Source organism: Dromiciops gliroides, chromosome 2 (genome assembly GCF_019393635.1).
Source record: "Dromiciops gliroides isolate mDroGli1 chromosome 2, mDroGli1.pri, whole genome shotgun sequence".
In the NCBI taxonomy this organism is placed as follows: Eukaryota; Metazoa; Chordata; class Mammalia; order Microbiotheria; family Microbiotheriidae; genus Dromiciops; species Dromiciops gliroides.
The window spans coordinates 241434014-241454879 of NC_057862.1; the positions used below are offsets into that span (position 1 = coordinate 241434014).

A 20866-nucleotide genomic window follows, 5' to 3' on the forward strand; every position below is an offset into this window, starting at 1 on the left:
CCTATTTCACTGATGTGGAATAGCTTTAATTATTACTAAATTATCCTTACATGAAGTCAAATCTGCCTCTTTGTGGCTCTGACCCACTGCTCCTGGTTCTGAGCTCTGAGGCAAAGCAAAGTGAGTCTAATCCCTCTTCTTTCAAGTACCTGAAGACAATTCTGTCCTTCCAACACGGACTCTATCTAGGTCCTTCCCTCTCCTGCTTGTCCTGCCACGGCTACTCTCCAGCTTAACAACATCCTTTCAACACTGGGGCAACTAGAATGAACGCCACACTCCAGATGTGTAGTCTCTTCTCTTGCCAAAACAACCCCCCTCACACAACTGCCAAAGGGACATTCCTAAAGCACAGCGCTGTGTCCTCCCTTGGTCAAGAAGCTCCAATGGTTCCCTATTGACTCCAGGATGCAGTTGTCTGTATGGCACTTAGAACCTTTCAAAATTTTGACCCAAACCACGTTTTCAAGCTTATTATACACATATTAATTCCCTGTAACCAGTTTGGCTTGGCCAGACTGGTCCTATCTGTTTTTTTTTTTGGGCCACCTGATATTCCATCTCTATGCATCTTTGCACAGGCCATCTATCTCCCATGCTTGCAACACAAACCGCCTTCATCTTGGCTTCTTGGAATCCCTGGTTTTCTTAAAAGCTCAGCCCAACTCCCATTTCCTATACCAGGTCTTTCCTGACAACCCCTTTATCCCCACACTATTGCTACCTCCTGCCAAAATCACTTCCCATTTATTTCATTCTGGGGGGGAGGCAGTTGGGGTTAAGTGACTTGCCCAGGGTTACACAGCTAGTAAGTGTTAAGTGTCTGAGGCCACATTTGAACTCAGGTCCTCCTGAATCCAGGGCCGGTGCTCTATCCACTACGCCACCTAGCTGCCCCTTATTTCATATTTTTGAGCATTTGTATATGCTATTGTTTGATGTGGTCTCACCAGAGCAAAATGCAGTGGGATTATTTCCTTCTTCTTATTCCTGGAAGTAGTGCTTCTCTGCTAGTAGCCCAAGAGCCCATTAGCTTTCTTGACCAGCCCAGTATCCTGTTAACTCATACTGACTGTGCAGTCCAAGAAACCTCCCAGATTTTTTTCCAGACAAATTACTATTCTTGTACCAATTTTATGGGCTGATGGTTTTTAAAAAATGATCTTTAATTGTATTCCTTATTTAATCTTTACTCCTTTTAAATATTAACTACCTTCTCTTTCATTTTACTTATTAAGCACCACTGGAAATACAAAGAAAAAGATGACAGTCCCAGCACTCAAAGAGTTCATACTCTCATGAAAGAACCGAGGAGAGAAAATAAAATATAGTCATAAAAACCATAATACAAGTTACAATATGATCAAGTTGCATAAAAGGATTCAGAGTGGTGCCACATATTAAAGACTGGTTGGGGAAAGACTATTTCTAGGTAAGAGGATCACGGGAAGCTTCATAGAAGCTTGGAAAGAATAGAAAGACATTATAATACTATAAAAATTTATAAAAGTTAAAAACAATTTTCTCTTTGTAGGGAAACATTTTCCATCTAGCAGCTAGATGGCATCATGCATAGAGAACTGGGCCTAGAATCAAGAAAACTTGAATTCAAATATGTCCTCAGTCACTTACTAGCTGTGTGACCCTGGACAATTCAGTTACCCTCAGTCGGCTTCACTCTCCTCAACCATAAAATGGACATCATAATAGCACTTACCTTCCCTGGTTGTTGTGAGGATCAAGTAAGATATCTGTAAAGTGCTTCGGATAATGCCTGGCACTCACAAGACACTTAATAAGTGATTTCTTAGTTTCTCTCTCTCTCATTGATCATGGGGAAAAATAATTGATTTTCACATACAGAACAGCAATTTATTTTATTTTTTCTTCCTTAGAAGTAGAAACAAAATATTTATCTTGCTCAAGTTTTAAATTAAGAAAAGGGATCATAAAATTATACTCAGCAAGAACAAAAAAAAATATCTTTCAAATCTAATAATGTGGGAAGGTATTAAAAGTAGAGGAAAGGAGATAAAGGGGGAAAGGAGTGGTAAAAAAGGAAGAGAAAGGAGAATGACAGAGGAGACTGATAAAGACAAATCAAACTGAATGGGAAAAGACAAAGATACATAATGGGAATAAAAACAGAGGGAAAGACAGGAGAAAGAAGCAAAGGGAGATAAGGTAGAGGAACACAGTAATAAGGCTGAATTAGGTTTTGAAGTGAGCTATTTGTTCCAGCTTATATTCTGCTAATCATTTGATCTCGGGAAAGTGGTAATCAACTTTTAAAAGAGTAATTTTTAAATAATTCTTTTATATTATCTTACAGGAGAGATTTTAACCACTCTACTGATTCTTCCTGTAATTCCTATTTTAAAAGTCTTTCCTATGGAAGTATGGAAACTTACTTTCTCATTGAGAGAGTTATAGTTCTGTAATTCTGTGAGGTACTAATCCCAATGGAGTTAAGGAGAATGTGTGCAAGTTTAATGTTAATATGTGATGACCTGTGAGAAATTGTGGAGAGTGAGAGGAGAGAGAAAAAGAGATATTAATTTCTTTTTTCACGCTAAGAAGTTGGAAAGGATTCATGCAAAGAAATTTTATTATGCTGAGTGAACTAAATGGTCTGGAATTGTGTTTTCAGAAGGGAAGATGATACCTCTGCTTTTACAGTGAAGTTTGTGGTGACTCTGGCTGTGATTCTCACAACTAAGATATAAAGAATTGTTTTATTATTGATTTTATTGTTGATAAACTGTGCTCATTAAGTATGATATTAATTTAATCCTAGATTAAAGGATTCAATAGATAAAGATGAGTAACTACTATCCAAATAGGAGGTTTATTAAATTAATACTACTAAGTACTAGGGTGGGAGCTCTGAGCTTAGTTGATTGAGAGACATATTTTGAAATTTTATTTAACAAAGGAGCTACATGGGCATACCCCTGGATAATCCTAGGTCTCAAGATAATATGATTAAATGTGAGAAAAAAATCAAATAGCAGACTAAGAAGGGGTGACCTATATGTGATGACAATGACCCAAATAAACCAGTTACAAGTGAGGGCTATTCCTACTAACCTTGTTACACCTCTCTCTCGGGCAATTAGGATTAAGTGACTTGCACAGGGTCACAGAGTAGTAAATGTCCAGTGTCTGAGGCTGGATTTGAACTCTGGTCCTCCTGACTGCCAGGCCAGTGCTCACTCTACTGCGTAACCTAGCTGCCCCATGCTATTCTTACTATCTTATTTGATTTATGTAAGGAAATAGGAATAGGAACTGGACCTGTGCTTTCACTGATACAGTGTAACTCCAAGAGGAGGAAACTCTCAGGACAGCATTTCCTTTGCTTACAGTCTTCAAGAGTTATAGTTAAGACTCAGTGCTCTAAGCAACTCTAAGACTCTGAGAGGTTAATTGACTAGACAAGGTTCACACATGGCTAATGTGTGTTACAGGCAAAACAAGACATGGACCCATGTCTTCCTCTCTCTGAGGCCCTCTCTCTACCCACTTGGCCAGGTATCCTTTGAAATAAGTAAATGCAACAAAATAAATAGAAAAGCCATAAAATTATACATTAACTCCAAAAAGCTCTTAAGTTAGCCTAGGAACTAAAGGACGACCCCCAAGATACCCCAAAAGTGTTCTTGTATTAGTACAAATTTAACAGATGAGCTAATTGCCACTTTGGAAAGCAGGAGGAAAAAAGGGAGAAGGAAGAGGAAAGCCAGGCAACAGCAAACTCTAGTGGTGAAGGGGGTGGGCACACAGGGAACCTATCCAAGGAGAAAACACTCAAATGAAATGCTTGAGCTAGGAGGGAGGAATGGTTTGGCTCTAGACCTAAATTATACCAGCACCCCTTCCCCATCATGGGGGCTGGGGGTGTAGCAACCCAGCAATATCGAAAATCCACATACAATTTTCTGGTTCTCCCTTCATACCAGAGAAGTTTGAAGTATTATGGCATTAAAAGATAAAATATGTTGATATGGTACAATACTATGCATACATTGTAAGCATTTCTGAGTTTCTAAATTTTCTGTCTCATCTGCTGGCTTTCAAGTGTCATCTGCAGCTTCCACAAAACTCCCCCCAAATTTGCATTTAATTTCTTATGCCAACTTGCAATATATCGAAACCACAATGGGGAAAGGCCTGAGGTGGAAGGGATAACTGTACTTTCCTTCAAGGTAAGACACACTTTCTTAAAGAGATGATATTCACATATAATCTATCCGATTGTTCTCTCTTTTTTTTTTTTTTAAAAAAAGAGAGGCATTTTCTTACCTAGACATATGGTGGGCAGCAGTGCCTAAGGCTCTCCGTCCCAGAACACAGAGTCCATAACAAAGAGTTACTAGGGAGGAATCTTTATCTGCATCTAGTGGCTTTGGAAAAAGTGAAAAAATGTTAGAGAATGGATGACTACCTAATAACGTGGGCTGAAGGAAAATAGCACTCTAAGTAGAAAGGGATGTAAAATAAAAAGTGGAACTCTCATTTATTATTTGGCTTTATCTTCAAATAAAAATCCTAATAAAAATAAATTTAGCCCTAAGAGAAAGTGAATCATTAGTATAAGCCATGAATACTTTGGGATCCTGAGATTTAATCTGGTGCTATAAAAAATATGATACAAGAAAAATTGTTGTCTTATAATTTACCAAGTGGAAAACTTTTTAAATCAGTTTTTCTAATAGCTCCAAATAGAAATATTCATTCTAATAATAGGTGAAATAGGTGAATATATTTTACCTACTGTCATAAGCTTAGCTGATGACAAGCAGTTTTACATGATAGTAGTCAATTTATCTGTCATCAGATGAGAGAATGGAAGTAAATTTAAATGCACATTTCACTTTAGTTTGCCCATGATGAACTATAATATGCATATAGAACAGTTTACTTTATCAAACCCTTAGAAAAAACAGTGCCATTTCATTATTTAATAAAATACTTCCATCAAACAATAGGGTGAATAGCTTGGCTTAATTTTTCTTATGAACATGAAATGTAGTTAATTCCCTTAACCAAATATACAAGTCATGATGAGAATACATCAAAAACCCAACTTAATTTCATGCATATTTAACAAATCATGTGAGCAATACATAGAAGAGAAACCTGGAAAAGAAGGTGCAAAGCATACTCAATCACACCCACCTTTGCTCTTCGAGAACAGCAATATTCAATCCAGTTGAGGTAAATCACACAGAAACTCTCTCTAGATATGCCTGCTAGCCGATGATCATAATCTTCATCAATATTTGGATTAAATGTAGGGTCCACATCAACATAATTGCGATCGGCACATAAGCGTAGTCCTTCCTGCATTGTCTCATTGGCCAGCCATTCCTCTAGTTTGGAGGAGGTTGTGACATAATAGATGATACCCTAAATTGCAACAACAATGAAACATAGGAAAAAAAAAAGCCTTAAAATGCAAAATTAAGACATTAGCTATCTACCATGTGCAAAGTGCTTATTTAAGCGATGGAGATACAAAGACTACCACTAAAAAACATATTCTGCGGGTGGTAAGGAGGAAAGAAATGCAACATGTACACTAGATAAGTTAAAAGATTGAGAGAACACCAACAACTGGAGGGGATCAGAAAAGACCTTGGGTAGGAGGTGGCATATAATCTGTGTTTTGAAAGGATGAGTTCTAAAAAGGATGCTAAGAAGTGGAGGTGAAAGAGGAGCAAATTCTAAGACATGGGAAACCACCTGTGCAAAGGTATGGTGACAAGTGATAGAATGTCAATGACAGGTATAGCTAAACAGTTCAGTTTGACCAGACCTAAGAAAGCATAAAACAAAAGTAATATGAAATATTGTTGGAAAGGTAAGTGGGAGCCATGCTGTGAAGAGATTTAAAAACCAAGCTAACAATTTTCTACTTTCTCCCAGAGGCAGTAGTGATTGATGAATTTTAAGTAGGTGAGTGACATGCTCAGATATGTGTCTTAGAAATGTCAAGCTGGGGGGCAGCTAGGTGGCACAGTGGATAGTGCACTGGTCCTGGAGTCAGGAGGACCTGAGTTCAAATCCAGTCTCAGACACTTAACATTTACCAACTGTGTGATCCTAGGCAAGTCACTTAACCCCAACTGCCTCACTTTAAAAAAAAAAGGAAATGTCAAGTTGGAAGACAGATTAGAAAGAGAATAAGATTAGAAGTAGAGAGAGAGAGAGCGCAATTAAATAGGTGACTTTAACATGGGCCTGAACTATGGTATTGGCTGTATGAATGGAGAAAAGGTGATGAATGAGAGGGAAGATGAGGAGGTAGAACTGATAAGATGTGGTAACTAACTGGATATAGGGAACTGCAAGAAAGAGCCAAGGATAGCTCCAAGGTTACAAGCCTGGGTGACTAGAAAGACAGTGATGTCTGCAACAGAAAGTTTGGAGGGATGGATTTGGGGGGAAAGGTTCGACATATATTTAAGGTATCAACAAGAAATGTAGATAGAATCATCCAACAGGGAGTTAGTGATATAGAACTGGAATTAAGGAGATTACAGCTGGACATACAGATTTAGAGAACAGTTACAGAGATGACTGAACCAATGGAACTAATGAGATGGCGAGAGGAGAGGTGTAGAAGGAGAAAAGAAGAGCACCCAGGATAGAGCCCTGGGAAATTAGGATGATGATCAAGCAAAGGAGACAGAATGAACACCAAAAGAAGCAGTCAGAAACCAAGAGAGTGAGCCTCTTCCTTTCCCTTTCAAATCTTACTAAATCTTACTCCCTTCCACGTGTTCTACAACCCAGCAATACTAAGGTTTTCCCTACCTTTCCAGTTCTCTGACTTACACCTCTCACCCCTATACACTCTACCACCAGAGGCACTAGCTTCCTTGCTGCTATTTGTTACACGCAACACTCCAACTCCCAGTTCTGGGCATTTTCACTGGGTATTCCCCACGTGCCTACCTTTTGTTCCAGCAAAACCACTACTAGCTCTGGATACCAAAGAGATCAAAGAAAAAGGAAAACAACATATAGGCACAAAAATATTTAAAGCAGTTCTTTTTGGAATGGTAAAGAATTTGAAATTGAGAGGATCAATTGGGGAATGGCTGAACAAGTTGTGTTCTGTGAGTGTGATGGAATACTATTGTGCTACAAGAAGTGATAAGCAGAATGGTTTCAGAAAATTCTTAAAAACTTATATGAATTGCTGCAAAGTGAGCAGAATCAGGATATCACTGTACACAATAAGAGTCATATTATAACAATGTTTAACTGCGAAATACTTAATACAGTGATCCAAGACAATTCCAAAGGATTAATGATCAAAAATGCTATACACCTCCAAAGAGAGAACTGATGAACTGAATGCAAACTGAAGTATAATTTTTCCCACTTTATTTTTCTTGCTTTTTTCCCCTTTGCAACATGGCTAATATGGAAATATATTTTGCATGATTTCACTTTTATACTTGATATCATATTGCTTGCCTTCCCAATGGATGGGGGAGGGGCTAAAGGGAAGGAGAAAATTTGTAACTCAAAATTTAAATTAAAAAAAGGGAATGTCAAAAATAAACAATAGAGGCAGCTAGGTGGTGCAGTGGATAAAGCATCAGTCCTGGAGTCAGGAGGAACTGAGTTCAAATCTGGCCTCAGACACTTAACACTTAGTAACTGTGTGACCCTGGGCAAGTCACTTAACCCCAATTGCTTCACACACACATATACAAAAAAAGATTGAAAAATAATTTGGGGTGGCGGGGCAGGGCAATGAGGGTTAAGTGACTTGCCCAGGTTCACATAGCTACCAAGTGTCAAGTGTCTCAGACTGGATTTGAACTCAGGTCCTCCTGAATCTAGGGCTGGTGCTTTATTCACTGCGCCACCTAGCTGCCCCAACAATGCATTGGGGGGGGGGGGCAGGTCACACAGCTAGTAAGTGTCTGAGGCCGGATTTGAACTCAGGTACTCCTGACTCCAGGGCCAGTGCTCTATCCACTGCGCAACAATACATTCTTTAAAAAAGAAAGCTAAATAGAGGAGTTTATTTTATTTTATTTTATTTTATTTTAGAAGCAACAAGGAGCCACTGAGTAAGGTAGTCACATAGTTACTTAAGTGTGGAGAATAGACTGGAGTGGAAAGTTACCAGGATCCTTTTAATTGCCAAATCCAGTAATTTGTTCTCAGTCCTCAATCTTCTTGACCTTTCCTTAGCTTTCTGCCTTGGTAATCTCTTCTCTAGTTTTTTGTTTGGGATGCTTCTCTCTCCCAGTTCTCTAATCCTTCCTCTCTGACGGCTCATTTTCAGTATCCTTAGCTGGATTCTCACCCAGACCATATCCTCCAACTGCAGGTGTCCCAATGGAATTCTTCTGTCCTGAGCTGCCCTCTTTTCTTCCTTTATACTATTTCACATAGTGAGCTCATCAGTTCCCAGGGATTTAATTACCATCTCTATGTTGATGATTCTTAAATCTACCTATCCTGTCCCAGCCTTTCTACTGACCTCCAGTCTTCAATCTTCAACTGCCTTTCAGGTGTCTAATCATGTCCAGTACATATGTTAAATGCAATATATTCAAAAAGAGATAAACTAATTATTTTTCCCCCTAAATTCTTCCTCACTCTAAACTTCTCTATCACCATCAAAGGCAATCCCATCCTCTCAGTCTCAAGCTCAACCTGGGTGTCATTCTTGATTCCTCACTATTTCTCACTGCAACCCCCATCCCACCACACCCCTGCCCATCCAAGCTGTTGCAAAGGCCTGTTCATTTCACCTTTTGAACATTTCTCTAAAAGAATAGTGGTAGGGGCAGCTAGATGGCGCAGTGGATAGAGCACCAGCCCTGGAATCAGGAGTACCTGAGTTCAAATCCGGCCTCAGACACTTAACACTTACTGGCTGTGTGACCCTGGGCAAGTCACTTAACCCCAATTGCCTAACCAAAAAACAAAAAACAAACAAACAAAAAGAATGGTGGTGCTTTCAGAAATAGGGAAATTTGGAAGAGGAGTGGATATAGGGGAAAAGATAATAAATTCTGTTTTAGACATATTGAGTTTGAGATTTCTCTGGGATATCTACTTTGAAATGTTTGAAAGGCAGTTAGTATGATAGTAATGCATAATCTACATCCAGCTGACTGCTGGCCTCAGGAAGGGGGAGGGAAGGGAGGGTGAAAGAAAAATGTGGAACTCAAAAAATATCTTTACATGTAATTGAGAAAGATTAAAATAATTTTTTTTGTTTGTTTTTGGGGGTGGGGCAATGAGGGTTAAGTGACTTGCCCAGGGTCACACAGCCAGTAAGTGTCAAGTGTCTGAGGCTGGATTTGAACTCAGGTCCTCCTGAATCCAGGGCCAGTGCTTTATCCACTGCACCACCTAGCAGTCCCCCAAAATAAAAAATTATTTTAGAAAAAGGCAGTTAGTTATATAGGACTGATGCTCAAAGGAAAGACTAAGGCTGATTTACAGTTCTGTTAGTCAAACACACAAGAACTGATCAAGTCACCATGAGAAGGAAGACACCCAGTCAAATGGGAAAAAAAAGCAATATACCAAGAGAAACAGGGGGCCCAGGAGGGACTTTTCGGGTACAATCACAAGGGAATAGGATATGGATGAGCCAGCAAAGGAGGACAAAGAGCAGTTTGAATAGATAGAAGCAGGAGATGACAGTATTTTAAAAAAAAAGAAGAAAGAAAGAAAAAGAATATATAAGAAAAGAGTATCATAGCAGAGAGATCAAAAATGATGGAAAATGAGAAAGGGCTATCAGATTTGGCAATTAAGACTTTACTAGTAACTTTGTAGAGAAAAGAGAATGAATAATGAGGTCAGAACTCAGACTGAAAAAGGTTGAAAAGTGAAAGGAGAGGAAATGGGTCAAAGAGTAGACAGCTTTTTCTCAGAGTCTGAGAAAGGGAAGAGAGATTTAGGACAGTAGTTTTGAAGGGATGGTTTAAAAAAATCTTTTAAGGATAGAGAATTGGCTATGTTTAAAAGGAGTTAGGAGGGAAGCAGAATATAGGGAGAAAATGAAGATAACTCGGGGGTGTGGGAAAGTTTATGTAAGGGGACAAGAAGAACAAGATGAGATTATAGACACAAAGAGAAGGGTTGGCCTTAGCAAGAAAGTACACCTCATTGACAGAGACTAGGGGAAAGGAAGGTGTGGAAGATGGTGTTAAGATGTTTTGAGATGAATAAAGGGAAAGTAGAGGGAGCTCACAGTAAATGACCTCAGTTGTCTCAGTGAAGTAAGAGATCCTTAGGGGCAGCTAGATGGCGCAGTGGATAGAGCACTGGCCCTGGAGTCAGGAGTACCTGAGTTCAAATCCGGCCTCAGACACTTAACACTTACTAGCTGTGTGACCCTAGGCAAGTCACTTAACCCCAATTGCCTCACTAAAAAAAAAAAAAAAAGAGAGATCCTTAGCTGAGTTGTGAGAAGGGAGATATGAGAAAGTTTCTAATAGCTTCTGAAGAGAATGAAATGGTGAATCAATTAGGAAGGAATAAAAGGAATGACTTGCTCAAGTGAGAGCCCATTTAACTTTGTATAATATGATTTTATAATGTACCAAGCAAAGCACCCACACAATCTTAGGAGAGCATGAAAAAAACTGCTAAAGGTTTATATCATTTTGATCACTTGAGCTTTGTGCAGATTTCTAAATGAGAGACCAAAAACATTTTTGCAAACTGTATTTTTGTAAAATACATTACTAATTGAAGAGATGAAGAGCCATTATTTACTATCTTTAATACTGTTTGCTTCAATGAAGTATTACTAAAGAAAGCAACAATGTGACTTTATAAATACATCTGTTCTGGGATACCAGAGATCATTTATATTTTAAACTATCAGATCTTACTATGTTCTTCAAATCCCTTACTTTAACATAGTATGTGGTGAGTATTTTCCGAAGATCAAACACTTGCAGCATGGAAGCTGCACTATTGTCAGTGATGCTGTAGCCTTCCAGCACATACTTGGTGACAAGAACCTCCCAAGCTAGCCAGCGTTGACTAAATGCAGCATTAAAGGAGAGCATGTGGGGAAGATGACCAGGCTCACAGCAACAAAAACCATCATCTTCATCTACTCCTTCAGTAATAGCTTCTACTTCTCTTTGTTGGCAGTAAGTACCTTTAAAAAAAGAAGACCGTTATAAAGGGAAAAAATTAAGTGAATAAATAGAAAATGTCATGGATTAAAACTAAAAAAATAAAAGAATGCTACAAATCCTGAAATTTCCATCATCTTAAGGAATATAGTATATGCTGCTGACAAAAATTCAATTCAACTGCTGATTATTTGTGTGTGGATTATATTCAACAGAACTTTTGTCTTCTGTTAAATTAGAAAACCCAGCCACTTTCCCTTATTGTCCCAGAATCTATACTAGTAATCTTATTTTAAAAGAGGTGTGGTCAGTCATCTACAAAAAGTAACATGCAGTAAAACTGTGGCCATTTACCATCTTGGTGACTTATTTGGAATAGGCAAAAGACAGGTATACCAAATGTTTGAGAGGTGGACCTAATCTTGAGGCAACACTTTCTCTCATACCCTAAAATTCACTGATCTTGGTGGGGGAACTGAAATACTCCTTGTTTCCCAATGTCATGTCTAGTCTCTCCCTCTACTACAAGCAAATTTATCATCCAAGCCAGCTTCTGGCAGCTATCAAACCACAGGTTATTCTCCCTCTTCTCAATGAGTTCAGTGCCTAGCTCACTATATTTCCCATAAGCCTGGCAATTCTTGACATCATAGTAGGGTACTTCAACAAGCAAACTGATATTTACACAAATATACTAACTTCCCAGTTCCTCAATCTACTTAGTTCCTTTGACCTCCCATTCGACTTCTAGACATAGTCATGCCTTTGATCTTGTCATCACCCACAAAGTTCATCAACTCTGAACTTCCTCTATCTGATCATAATCTTTTATATCATTCTCTTTCCCAATGCCTTTTAAAATGCTAACCCTGCTTATTCTTTGTCCTTCCCAGGACCTCCAATCATGCTTAGTACATTCCCAAGCCTGCACCTTTGCATTAGGCTCTACTTTGCTTCTTTGACTTCATGAAAAACCAATTTAATTATATACAATCCTTTGCTCTTAACATCCTTGTTCCTTTGTCCTCTCACTGGAACTTGTTAGTCCCTAATTTTGTAACACTCCCATCATCCACCTTCTTTGTTCCTATTTACTGCTGCTGAAACAAGTCAGGAAACTGTTGTCTTCAAAACTAGGCCCTCATGACAATAAAACAATCCTACTTCTATCTTATTCAAGCCTGTGGCTATTCTAAACCTTATCATTGCTCCTCCAGCCTCCAAAAAGTCTCTTGCCTTCTCAGCTCAGGACCTAGTTTCATACTTCACCAACGAAATCATGATCATCTTCTCCCTTTCTCATCTCATATTGGCCCATTAGTTTTTCCTTCACTCTAGATTCTAATAAAAAGGTGGCCCTTCTCCTTACCAAAGCAAACTCCTCTATAAGTATCTTTGATCCCATCCTTTCCTGTATTCTCAAACAGACTACTCTCAACACCATCCTGTGCTGCTTCTCTGACTGTCCCCCACACACAGGTATACGTTTATATGTAGATGTATGCTTGCATGTGTGTATTGCTATATGACCCTGAGGTTATGAACTTATGTCAGTTCTCCAGATAATGTGAGGAGACTATAAGTTAAAAGTTGTTTTAACAGTTTCCTTCTTTGGGAGTTCCCTTGAACCAATAAAAATTACAGGTTTGAGCCAAAAAATACACATAATTAACGACTGATGAATTATTACTTCTTTATTTCTGAGAACCTCTATTTCAATAAACCATTAAAAAAATTCTAACTGATTATGTTCCACAGCCAATTTCTAAATTTTATTTCTAAGGTAAAATTTCTTTTTAAATATTCCATTAAGTTGTTCCAATAAAGAGAACAATTTGACTGTCCCAAGGAAGTTCTAATGATAGATATTTGCAAAATACAAGTATTTTATAGTACCAAGTTATACCAACTGCAGTTTTTCCAGTAAAATGGAGAGCCACCAGTTCTTTTTTTTTTGGGGGGGGGGTGAGGCAATTGGGGTTAAGTGACTTGCCCAGGGTCACACAGATATTAAGTGTCAAGTGTCTGAGGCCAGATTTGAACTCAGGTACTCCTGAATCCAGGGCTGGTGCTTTATCCACTGCACCATCTAGCTGCCCCAAGCCACCAGTTCTTAATGAGTGCTCTGATGATTCATTTTCCCCATTCCTGGAAAATGGCATGTAAACTGCTCATATACCACGAGGATGCCCAGGCCTTGTCATCAACCTTGACCCTGAATATCTGGGGCTTCCAGATCTTCCTAAACTTTCTTATATGTGCTGATTCCCCTAGGTACAGTATGAGAGCTTCTTGAGAGGCCTGTCTCTTTTTTATTTGTATCTCCAGTACTTAACGCAGTGTTTGGCACACAGAAAACAGTTTAAAAGACTTTTTTATTCATTCAATACTTCTGTACTTCAGTTCCCTCATTTTTGAAATATAAATGCTGTATCAGGTGTTCCATAAGGTCATTTCCAGCTCCATAATTATCTGATTCTAACTTCTGACAAGGACAGATAAACTAAGAATTTATACATCAGTCTTACGGAAACAAATATGGGAAAAATTCACATAGGGCAGAGAACTAAAGCTGCAACAGTGGATATAATGCCTAAGAATATAGAAAAAGAAGAGAACAATGAATCGAAAATTGAGGAATTTCCCCCAATTTTGGATATATGGCAAGTCACATCAATATCCTTCAAGGCATAAAGTGTCAAAGAAATGGACCATGCATCATTTATTTATTTTTTTTGTGGGGCATTTGGGGTTAAGTGACTTGCCTAGGGTCACACAGCTAGTAAGTGTCAAGTGTCTGAGGCCGGATTTGAACTCAGGTCCTCCTGAATCCAGGGCTGGTGCTCTATCCACTGCGCCACCTAGCTGCCCCCCCCATGCATCATTAATATAGGGAAGCTCTTCTTGTGTCTTGTATCATTACAGTAATGAATTTCTATTATATACTTTCAAAATGCATTTTGTGACTCAAACTTAGATCTGAATAAGGACATATCACTCATAATGCCAGGAAAAATAACTCAAACTACTCATAGTGTATTAGTAGCATCATCTTCATATACAAGGGATACCTTATAACTATTCTCTAAATATGAAACTGAACAAAATTTAATATTCTGATTTTTCATTTTTCTATTCCAATAGTTAAGGCTTAATTTTATGTTAACATCTACTTTGGGATTTAGGCTATCAACAAATAAAACATAAATCAAGGCAGATTCAACTTTAGAAATAAGACTAATAAACACCTTACCTCTAAATTCAAGTCCCCTTAGCTGGAAAGTGACAAGGCCATTGCCTATCTCTATAAGATGTACCAATGCATTGAGATAATCAGAAGCAAGAATGAAACAGTCCCCAGTACTGTAGTTTCCCCATCGCCCAAGCAGCAAATCTCCACATAGACTGTGCTGTAAGGAACGTGTTAAATGCTCATAAAAGATGGAATTCAAATTGTTGTCATCTGATCCTGCAGGGATTAAAAAATAAAAACAAATCTTAACTTTCACTACTTTTACTGCCTAACTGAAATAATATTGCTTTACATATTAAAAAATAAACTCACTTCTAGTGAAGGTTGTTATCTAGTTATTTTTTGACAAAAGAAATCCATTTTATGCACTTAAAATCCTTAGTTTTACTTTAGCCTATGATTTGCATTCTTACATTCTTTAATTTCCTCTCTTGTTTTGAAACCATCTACCCATAATTCACAAATGTCCAATGTGTAATCATTTTTATAAAACGGAAAATTTTAAATGGTCAGATAAAGTCTTTTTAGGTTTATATACTTAAATTTCCTGACTAATGTCTGGTTTTTTATTGCTGTTTTTTTCACATTGTTACAAAAATATGAAATAATTACAAGATAAAGAATTATTCATATAAGCCCAAAAAACCCAAACAAACGATGTAAAAATTTTAGAGGTTTAAAACACGAGTTATAGAAAAAGGAAAAGACAAAAAAAAAATGGAATTGTATCCAGAGATGAATTCCACAGTGGTGGGCTCCTGATTAAAGAAAATGAACTTTAACTTTCTCATTTCTCAAAGAAAAGAGTTTTCCTATGAGTACTATTTTCTTTTGCAAAGAGATATAAAATAGGATGGGATTTTTTTAAATGAAGGAAGAATAAAAGTAATTGAATGGTCCAGGCACAGAGAAGGCTCACACCAGTAATCTTTTTTTTTCCTCCTGATAAAAGTATTTTAAGTAATCTTTATAAAGGAGAAGTGTGAGGCTTTTGGATCAGTTGAGCTTGGTTCCGGGCTACAGCAGGGCTAAATTCAATTGGCTGTCCCCACTAAACCCAGCACCAATAAAGTGAGCATCCCCTGAAATTGGGGTACACCAGGCTGTCTGAGGAAGGGTAAATAAGCCCATGCCAGAAATGGAGCAGGTCAAAACTTCCAAGCAAATCAGAAGTGAGCTTAAGCCCATGAGTGGGTATTGCCCTTCCAGCCTATAGAAAGTAAGGAGAGCCAGTCTTCTCACCACCACTTATTGGGTTTCTGAAAATGATTTACTTTCTTTCTGAGATACACAAAATTCATTTAGTTTCAATGAGAACTTAGTGATATTACCTGGATTTCTATCAAGCTGAGAAGCCAATCTGGTGTTTGAATGATCCACACGCTTGGTGCTGAATAAAATAAAACAAAACATTATTAATAGATTCTATTATGCTATGTAGAAAAAATAAAGCTGAGGATGGGGTTGGGGGGAGAAATTATAAAATGAAGAGAAGAAAAACATAATTCTATGAAAATTTATAGAAAATTTAATATCTAACACAGGTTTTCCAAAATGTAACTCAGATATCTGTCTAAAGTTAATAACATTTTAATAAAAATGCTGATGTCATTTTTAAACTATGTACTTCTGAAAAAAGGACACCTGTGATATCTGTAAGGCTGGCACAAAGTAAAAGATATACTTCCTTCTTGATTTGCAACCACTATATACTTGGCATCTTTGAAAACTTACAATTATTTCTACCTGCCTCCCTCTGACACCATGTGCAAGTCAAAGGAAAATACTGACTAAGCTCTGAAGCCCTCTATGACTAATTAAGATCTATTACCTGCCTAACTAACATCCCATCCTGCTATGAACATCTAACATTAAGCTGTACAGAGGAGAAAATTATCATCTCCGTCTAGTAATTAACCACTATGGAATATCTGCTCAAATCTCTTTACTGGCATAACACGAAGGATAAAGCTTTTGTGTCTTGCTAGTTATCTTACTATTTTTGCTAACTTTTAATTGTGGTTCAGTGTAAAACAGCATGGGCTCTCAAGTCAGAAGACATGTTTTACATTTGACCTCTGTTGCTTACTACCTTAGTAACATGGGGCAATTCAAGTAACATCCATCACAGGGCCTCAATTTTCTCACATGTACTAAAGAGCTTCTGAGGCTCCTTTCCAGTTCTAGATTTATGACCATACAACCTAAACACATCTGTACCTTTCTCATCATGGCAAAAAAAAAATGTCACTTCCTGCAAAAACAACACCCTAACAACACTGTTCATAGGAAAGGAAGAGAATACAAATACTGTTAACACCAAGTAAAAACAGGTATGCATTAGGTTTAAAGGAGAAAGAAAAAGGTCAAATTCTATAAACTACTTTGTTTTCAAATAATTATAATTATTAATATGACAGTATTAACTATTAAAAATAACTTTTAAAAGGTTTCTAAATAGTTTAATTTTGCTCACTTGTAGTCTCTCTCCCAGAATTTGACTGGTCGAACATATGAAGTGATGAATATCGCACTTCCCAAAAAGGGGTTTAGTGGAGTAGAGAAGAAGGCAGATATAGCAGCCTGGACAAACAACATGGCTGAATCTGTGGGAAAACTGGTTAAAGAAAACACCATTTATCCTAATCAGACAGTAGTACTCTGAAAATGGAAGGGAAAACAAATTTCTTACAAATGTATTTTCGTTCTTATGATTAGGTAAATGAATCCTTTAAATAAGGAGATGGAAAGGGTAGGCTGTGGGTTGTTTAAATGATAGAGTCTATTTCTAAACTTAATTCATACATCTTAGTCATAATAGTAAATTTGTACTATCCTACTAAAGAAATTTCTAGAGGCTAACCATGGAATAAACTCCCAAATTAGATATTTCTTGATAAGAGTAGCTACCCACCATGGATTTCAATAGACAACAAGGGAGATAAAAAGTAAGTAAAGGATAATAATACAAGTCTGGACTATATCTTTTTGAGGTTGAGAAATGTGATATTTTTTCTATCCAATAAAAAAGATCCCCAAAATTCACAATTAAAATGCATAAGGTTTCAAATAAGCTTTTATATTTTCATGTGAAGAGTTTTTCCCTTTATTTACAAGAGAGTCTGGGGAAATTCAGAAAAAAAAGATCTTGGTATTCAGCAAACATTATTGAACACTTAAACTATGGGCTAGGCACTAAAGAGGATATAAAAGTGTACAACACTCTTGAGCTAAGAGCTAGAAAAAAGACAAGTAAACAAAAAACATTAATACAAAAGAAAAAGTTTTAAATACATTAGAAAGGTATAAAGTACTGTGGAATAAAAATCATGCAAGGCTCAAACTTTAACTAGTAAAGTGTAAACACGCATCAGAGATAAGAAGGGTGGGGGACTGTGGGTGGGGAGAGCTCTCACATTCAAAAATCTGCAGTTGCCAGTTCTAGGAGTTAAAGCAATTAAAATTGTAAATCCAGGGGCTCTAGAGACAATATGCTCATTTAATGCTATGAAAATTGGGAGGATTCTAAAAACAACATAAAATCTTCTATTCTGCAAGAATCCTGGCTGTTTAACCGAAAGCAATCTTATAAAACAATTTTTTAAGTACATAGATACATACATATGTATGTATGTATATATGTATATAGGCTATTTTTTTACCTGTCTGAATTCTGTAACTGCAATGGCCAGAGAAACTCTCACTTGTAAATAAATAATTAAGATTCTGATAGATCTGATTCTCAACATAGCACAATACATTTTTTTTTTAATTCAACAATACTTGAAACTTCAGAGAAGATCATTTCTGACTAGGGAAACAGAATGCTTCATAGAAGAGTTGGAATTTGAGAAAGGCTTTGAGATATGGGCAGAATCTGAACAAATAGGAGTACAAAGGATGATTGGAGGAAGATATACATAGGAAGGCCGAACATATTCAAGGCATAAGAATCAGGTTTAAAAAAAGGACACAGAAGGAAAAGTAGGAGAGAATGTAGGTGCCAAAGGGAGACATCTAAGATCATACATAAGATTTCCAGACAGCAATATCAAATCCTTACCACTTGATTTGATGGGGGTGGAAGAGGGAATGGGGATTATAACAAGCAAATCACCAGCATCATAGAAATCCTATGGATCTAGCTCACATTAGTGTCTTTTCTCATATGCTTGTGCCCATGATTCCCTTCCACTTCTTGGCCGTGATGGTGATGGGGCACTAATCATAGTTGTGAACAAATGCTAAGTCTGTGTTCTTAAGCCCCAAAGCATCCCTGCTGAAAAGTTTTTTGTGGTCAACTGCGCAAATACTGAAATGCTGACAGTAATAACTCGACACTTATAAAGCAAGGTATTATTTTGTTTCATTATCTTTATCTCCAAAACCACCCCTCGTCTGTATTTCCTATTTCTGAAGGGACCACCAATCCTTCTGGGTCTGCAGTCTTTATATTATGCTAAAATACTAACCACTTTAGTTTATGCCCTCTACTTTTCACCCACAGTAATATTCTCTGGACTCAAGTCTTTCCCTGTAACAGCTGCCAAAGTGGCATACGCCCAATCATGTCACCCCCCTACTCAATAAACTTCAGTAGTTCCCAGTTGCCTCTAGGATTAAAAATATAAACTCCTGTATGGCCTATAAAATCCTTTACTACCTGGTCCCAACTTATGTTTCTCAGTCAGTAAGAAATTATTAGGCACCTACTTCGTGTCAGGCACTATACTAAAGATACAAAAAAAGACAAAGGACAATCCATGTTCTCAAGGAGCTCAGTCAATGGAGGAGCCAAAAGCAAACAACTAGGTAAAAACTACACACACACACACACACACACACACACACACACACACACACACACACACACACACACACTCTCTCTCTCTCTCTCTCTCTCTCTCTCTCTCACACTCGAGATAAATCAGAGAAAAGCTGCACAAGAGACTAACACTAACAGGTACTGAGAAAAGCTTCTTGGAGAAGGTGGGACTTGACTGTGACCTGAAGGAAGAGAAGAAAACTAGGAAGTAAAAATGAAGAACAGAGTTTCAGGAATGGAGAACAGATAGGGAAAATGCCCAGAATTGAAAGATACAGCATCACGTGCAAGGAATAACAAGGAGGCTGGTGTCACTGGAGATGTGACATGGGGCCAGGGCTCAAGCTAGAGGTGGTGTCGTGTAAGAGGACTGGAAAGATAGGAAAGGGTCAGGTTATGGAGGGCTTTAAAAGCAAAACAGAGGATTTTATATCTGATCCTGGAGACAACAGGTAGCTACTAGAGTTGATTGAATAGGATCCTGGGTGATATAGTTACAATTGCCCCTTAGCAAGACCAATTTAACAACTGAGTGGAGGACAGACTGAAGTGTGACAGGGAAACCCACCAGCAGACTACTGAAAGACTGGAGGTTGGAGATGATAAAGTCTATACCAGGGTAGTGGCAATATCAGAGGAGAGAAGGATACAAGAGATGCTAATGAAGATAAAATAAAAAAAATTTGGCAACAGATTGGATATGGGAAATCAGAGAGAATGAGGAGTTGAGGATGACATGAAAACTGGGAACCGGAGAGACTGAAAGGATGGTGGTACCTCTGACAGTAATAAGGAAGTTAGGAAGAAAAGGGGGTTTGAGGAAAAAAATAAGGAGTTTAGCTTTGGACTGGTTGAGTTTAAAATGTCTACAAGACATCCAATATATAACCAATAGGTAAGTAGAGATGTGAGAACAGAGATCAGCAGAGAGCAAAAAGCTGGACAAGTAGATTCTCAGTAATCAGCATGGAAGCTGATGAGATCATTAATTCAAATAGCAGAGAAGAGATGAGTGCCCAGGACAGAACCTTAGGGGACACTGTTGATATTGTTGTTTGTCCTTCATTGTCTAAGAGGACTAGGATATCAGGAGGTGATATCATGACTTGCACTGAATTGGATTTAAGTGAGGGAGGGCTGTGCAAGGTTACCAACCTCACTCCTCCAGAGCCATCTGAGTCCAGTGGCAAGATATATATCAGGATGACTGGAGATGGGGCCAGATGTTTGAGGCAAATGGAGTTAAATAACTTGCCCAGGGTTACACATATAGCAAAGTGGCTGAACTGAGATTTGAACTCAGATCCTCCCAACTTCAGGGCCTGTGCTCTATCCACTGTACCACCTAGCTCCCTCAGGGGACAAGGATACTTAACAAGGGTTACACAGTTAGACCTACATGAAGATCCAGCAAAGGAAACTGAAAAGGAATGGTCAGAAAGGTACTAGGAGAACAACATTATCATGAAAACCTAAAGAGAAGAAAGTATCAAGAAGAGTATGATCAATAGTGTCAAAGGTCACAGAGAGGTCAAGAAGAATGAGGACTGAGAAAAGGCTGATCTCTGTTCTCATATCTCTACCTACCTATTGGTTATATATTGGATGTCTTGTAGACATTTTAAACTCAACCAGTCCAAAGCTAAA

At 37.9% G+C, this 20866-nt stretch overlaps 1 protein-coding gene across 5 annotated transcripts in view; it reads right to left on the reverse strand.

The window, feature by feature from the left end:
- The window catches only part of PCNX1 (pecanex 1), a 212978-nt gene that overhangs the window by 33018 nt on the left and 159094 nt on the right, over positions 1 to 20866 (reverse strand). For all 5 annotated transcript variants that reach the window (XM_043989028.1, XM_043989027.1, XM_043989025.1 and 2 more), the window contains 6 exons: positions 16871 to 17000; positions 15726 to 15784; positions 14395 to 14610; positions 10911 to 11164; positions 5182 to 5412; positions 4306 to 4406 (listed from right to left, as the gene is read on the reverse strand). In XM_043989028.1, coding sequence (XP_043844963.1) covers positions 4306 to 4406; positions 5182 to 5412; positions 10911 to 11164; positions 14395 to 14610; positions 15726 to 15784; positions 16871 to 17000 — 991 coding nt within the window. The remainder of the gene's footprint in view (positions 1 to 4305; positions 4407 to 5181; positions 5413 to 10910; positions 11165 to 14394; positions 14611 to 15725; positions 15785 to 16870; positions 17001 to 20866) is intronic.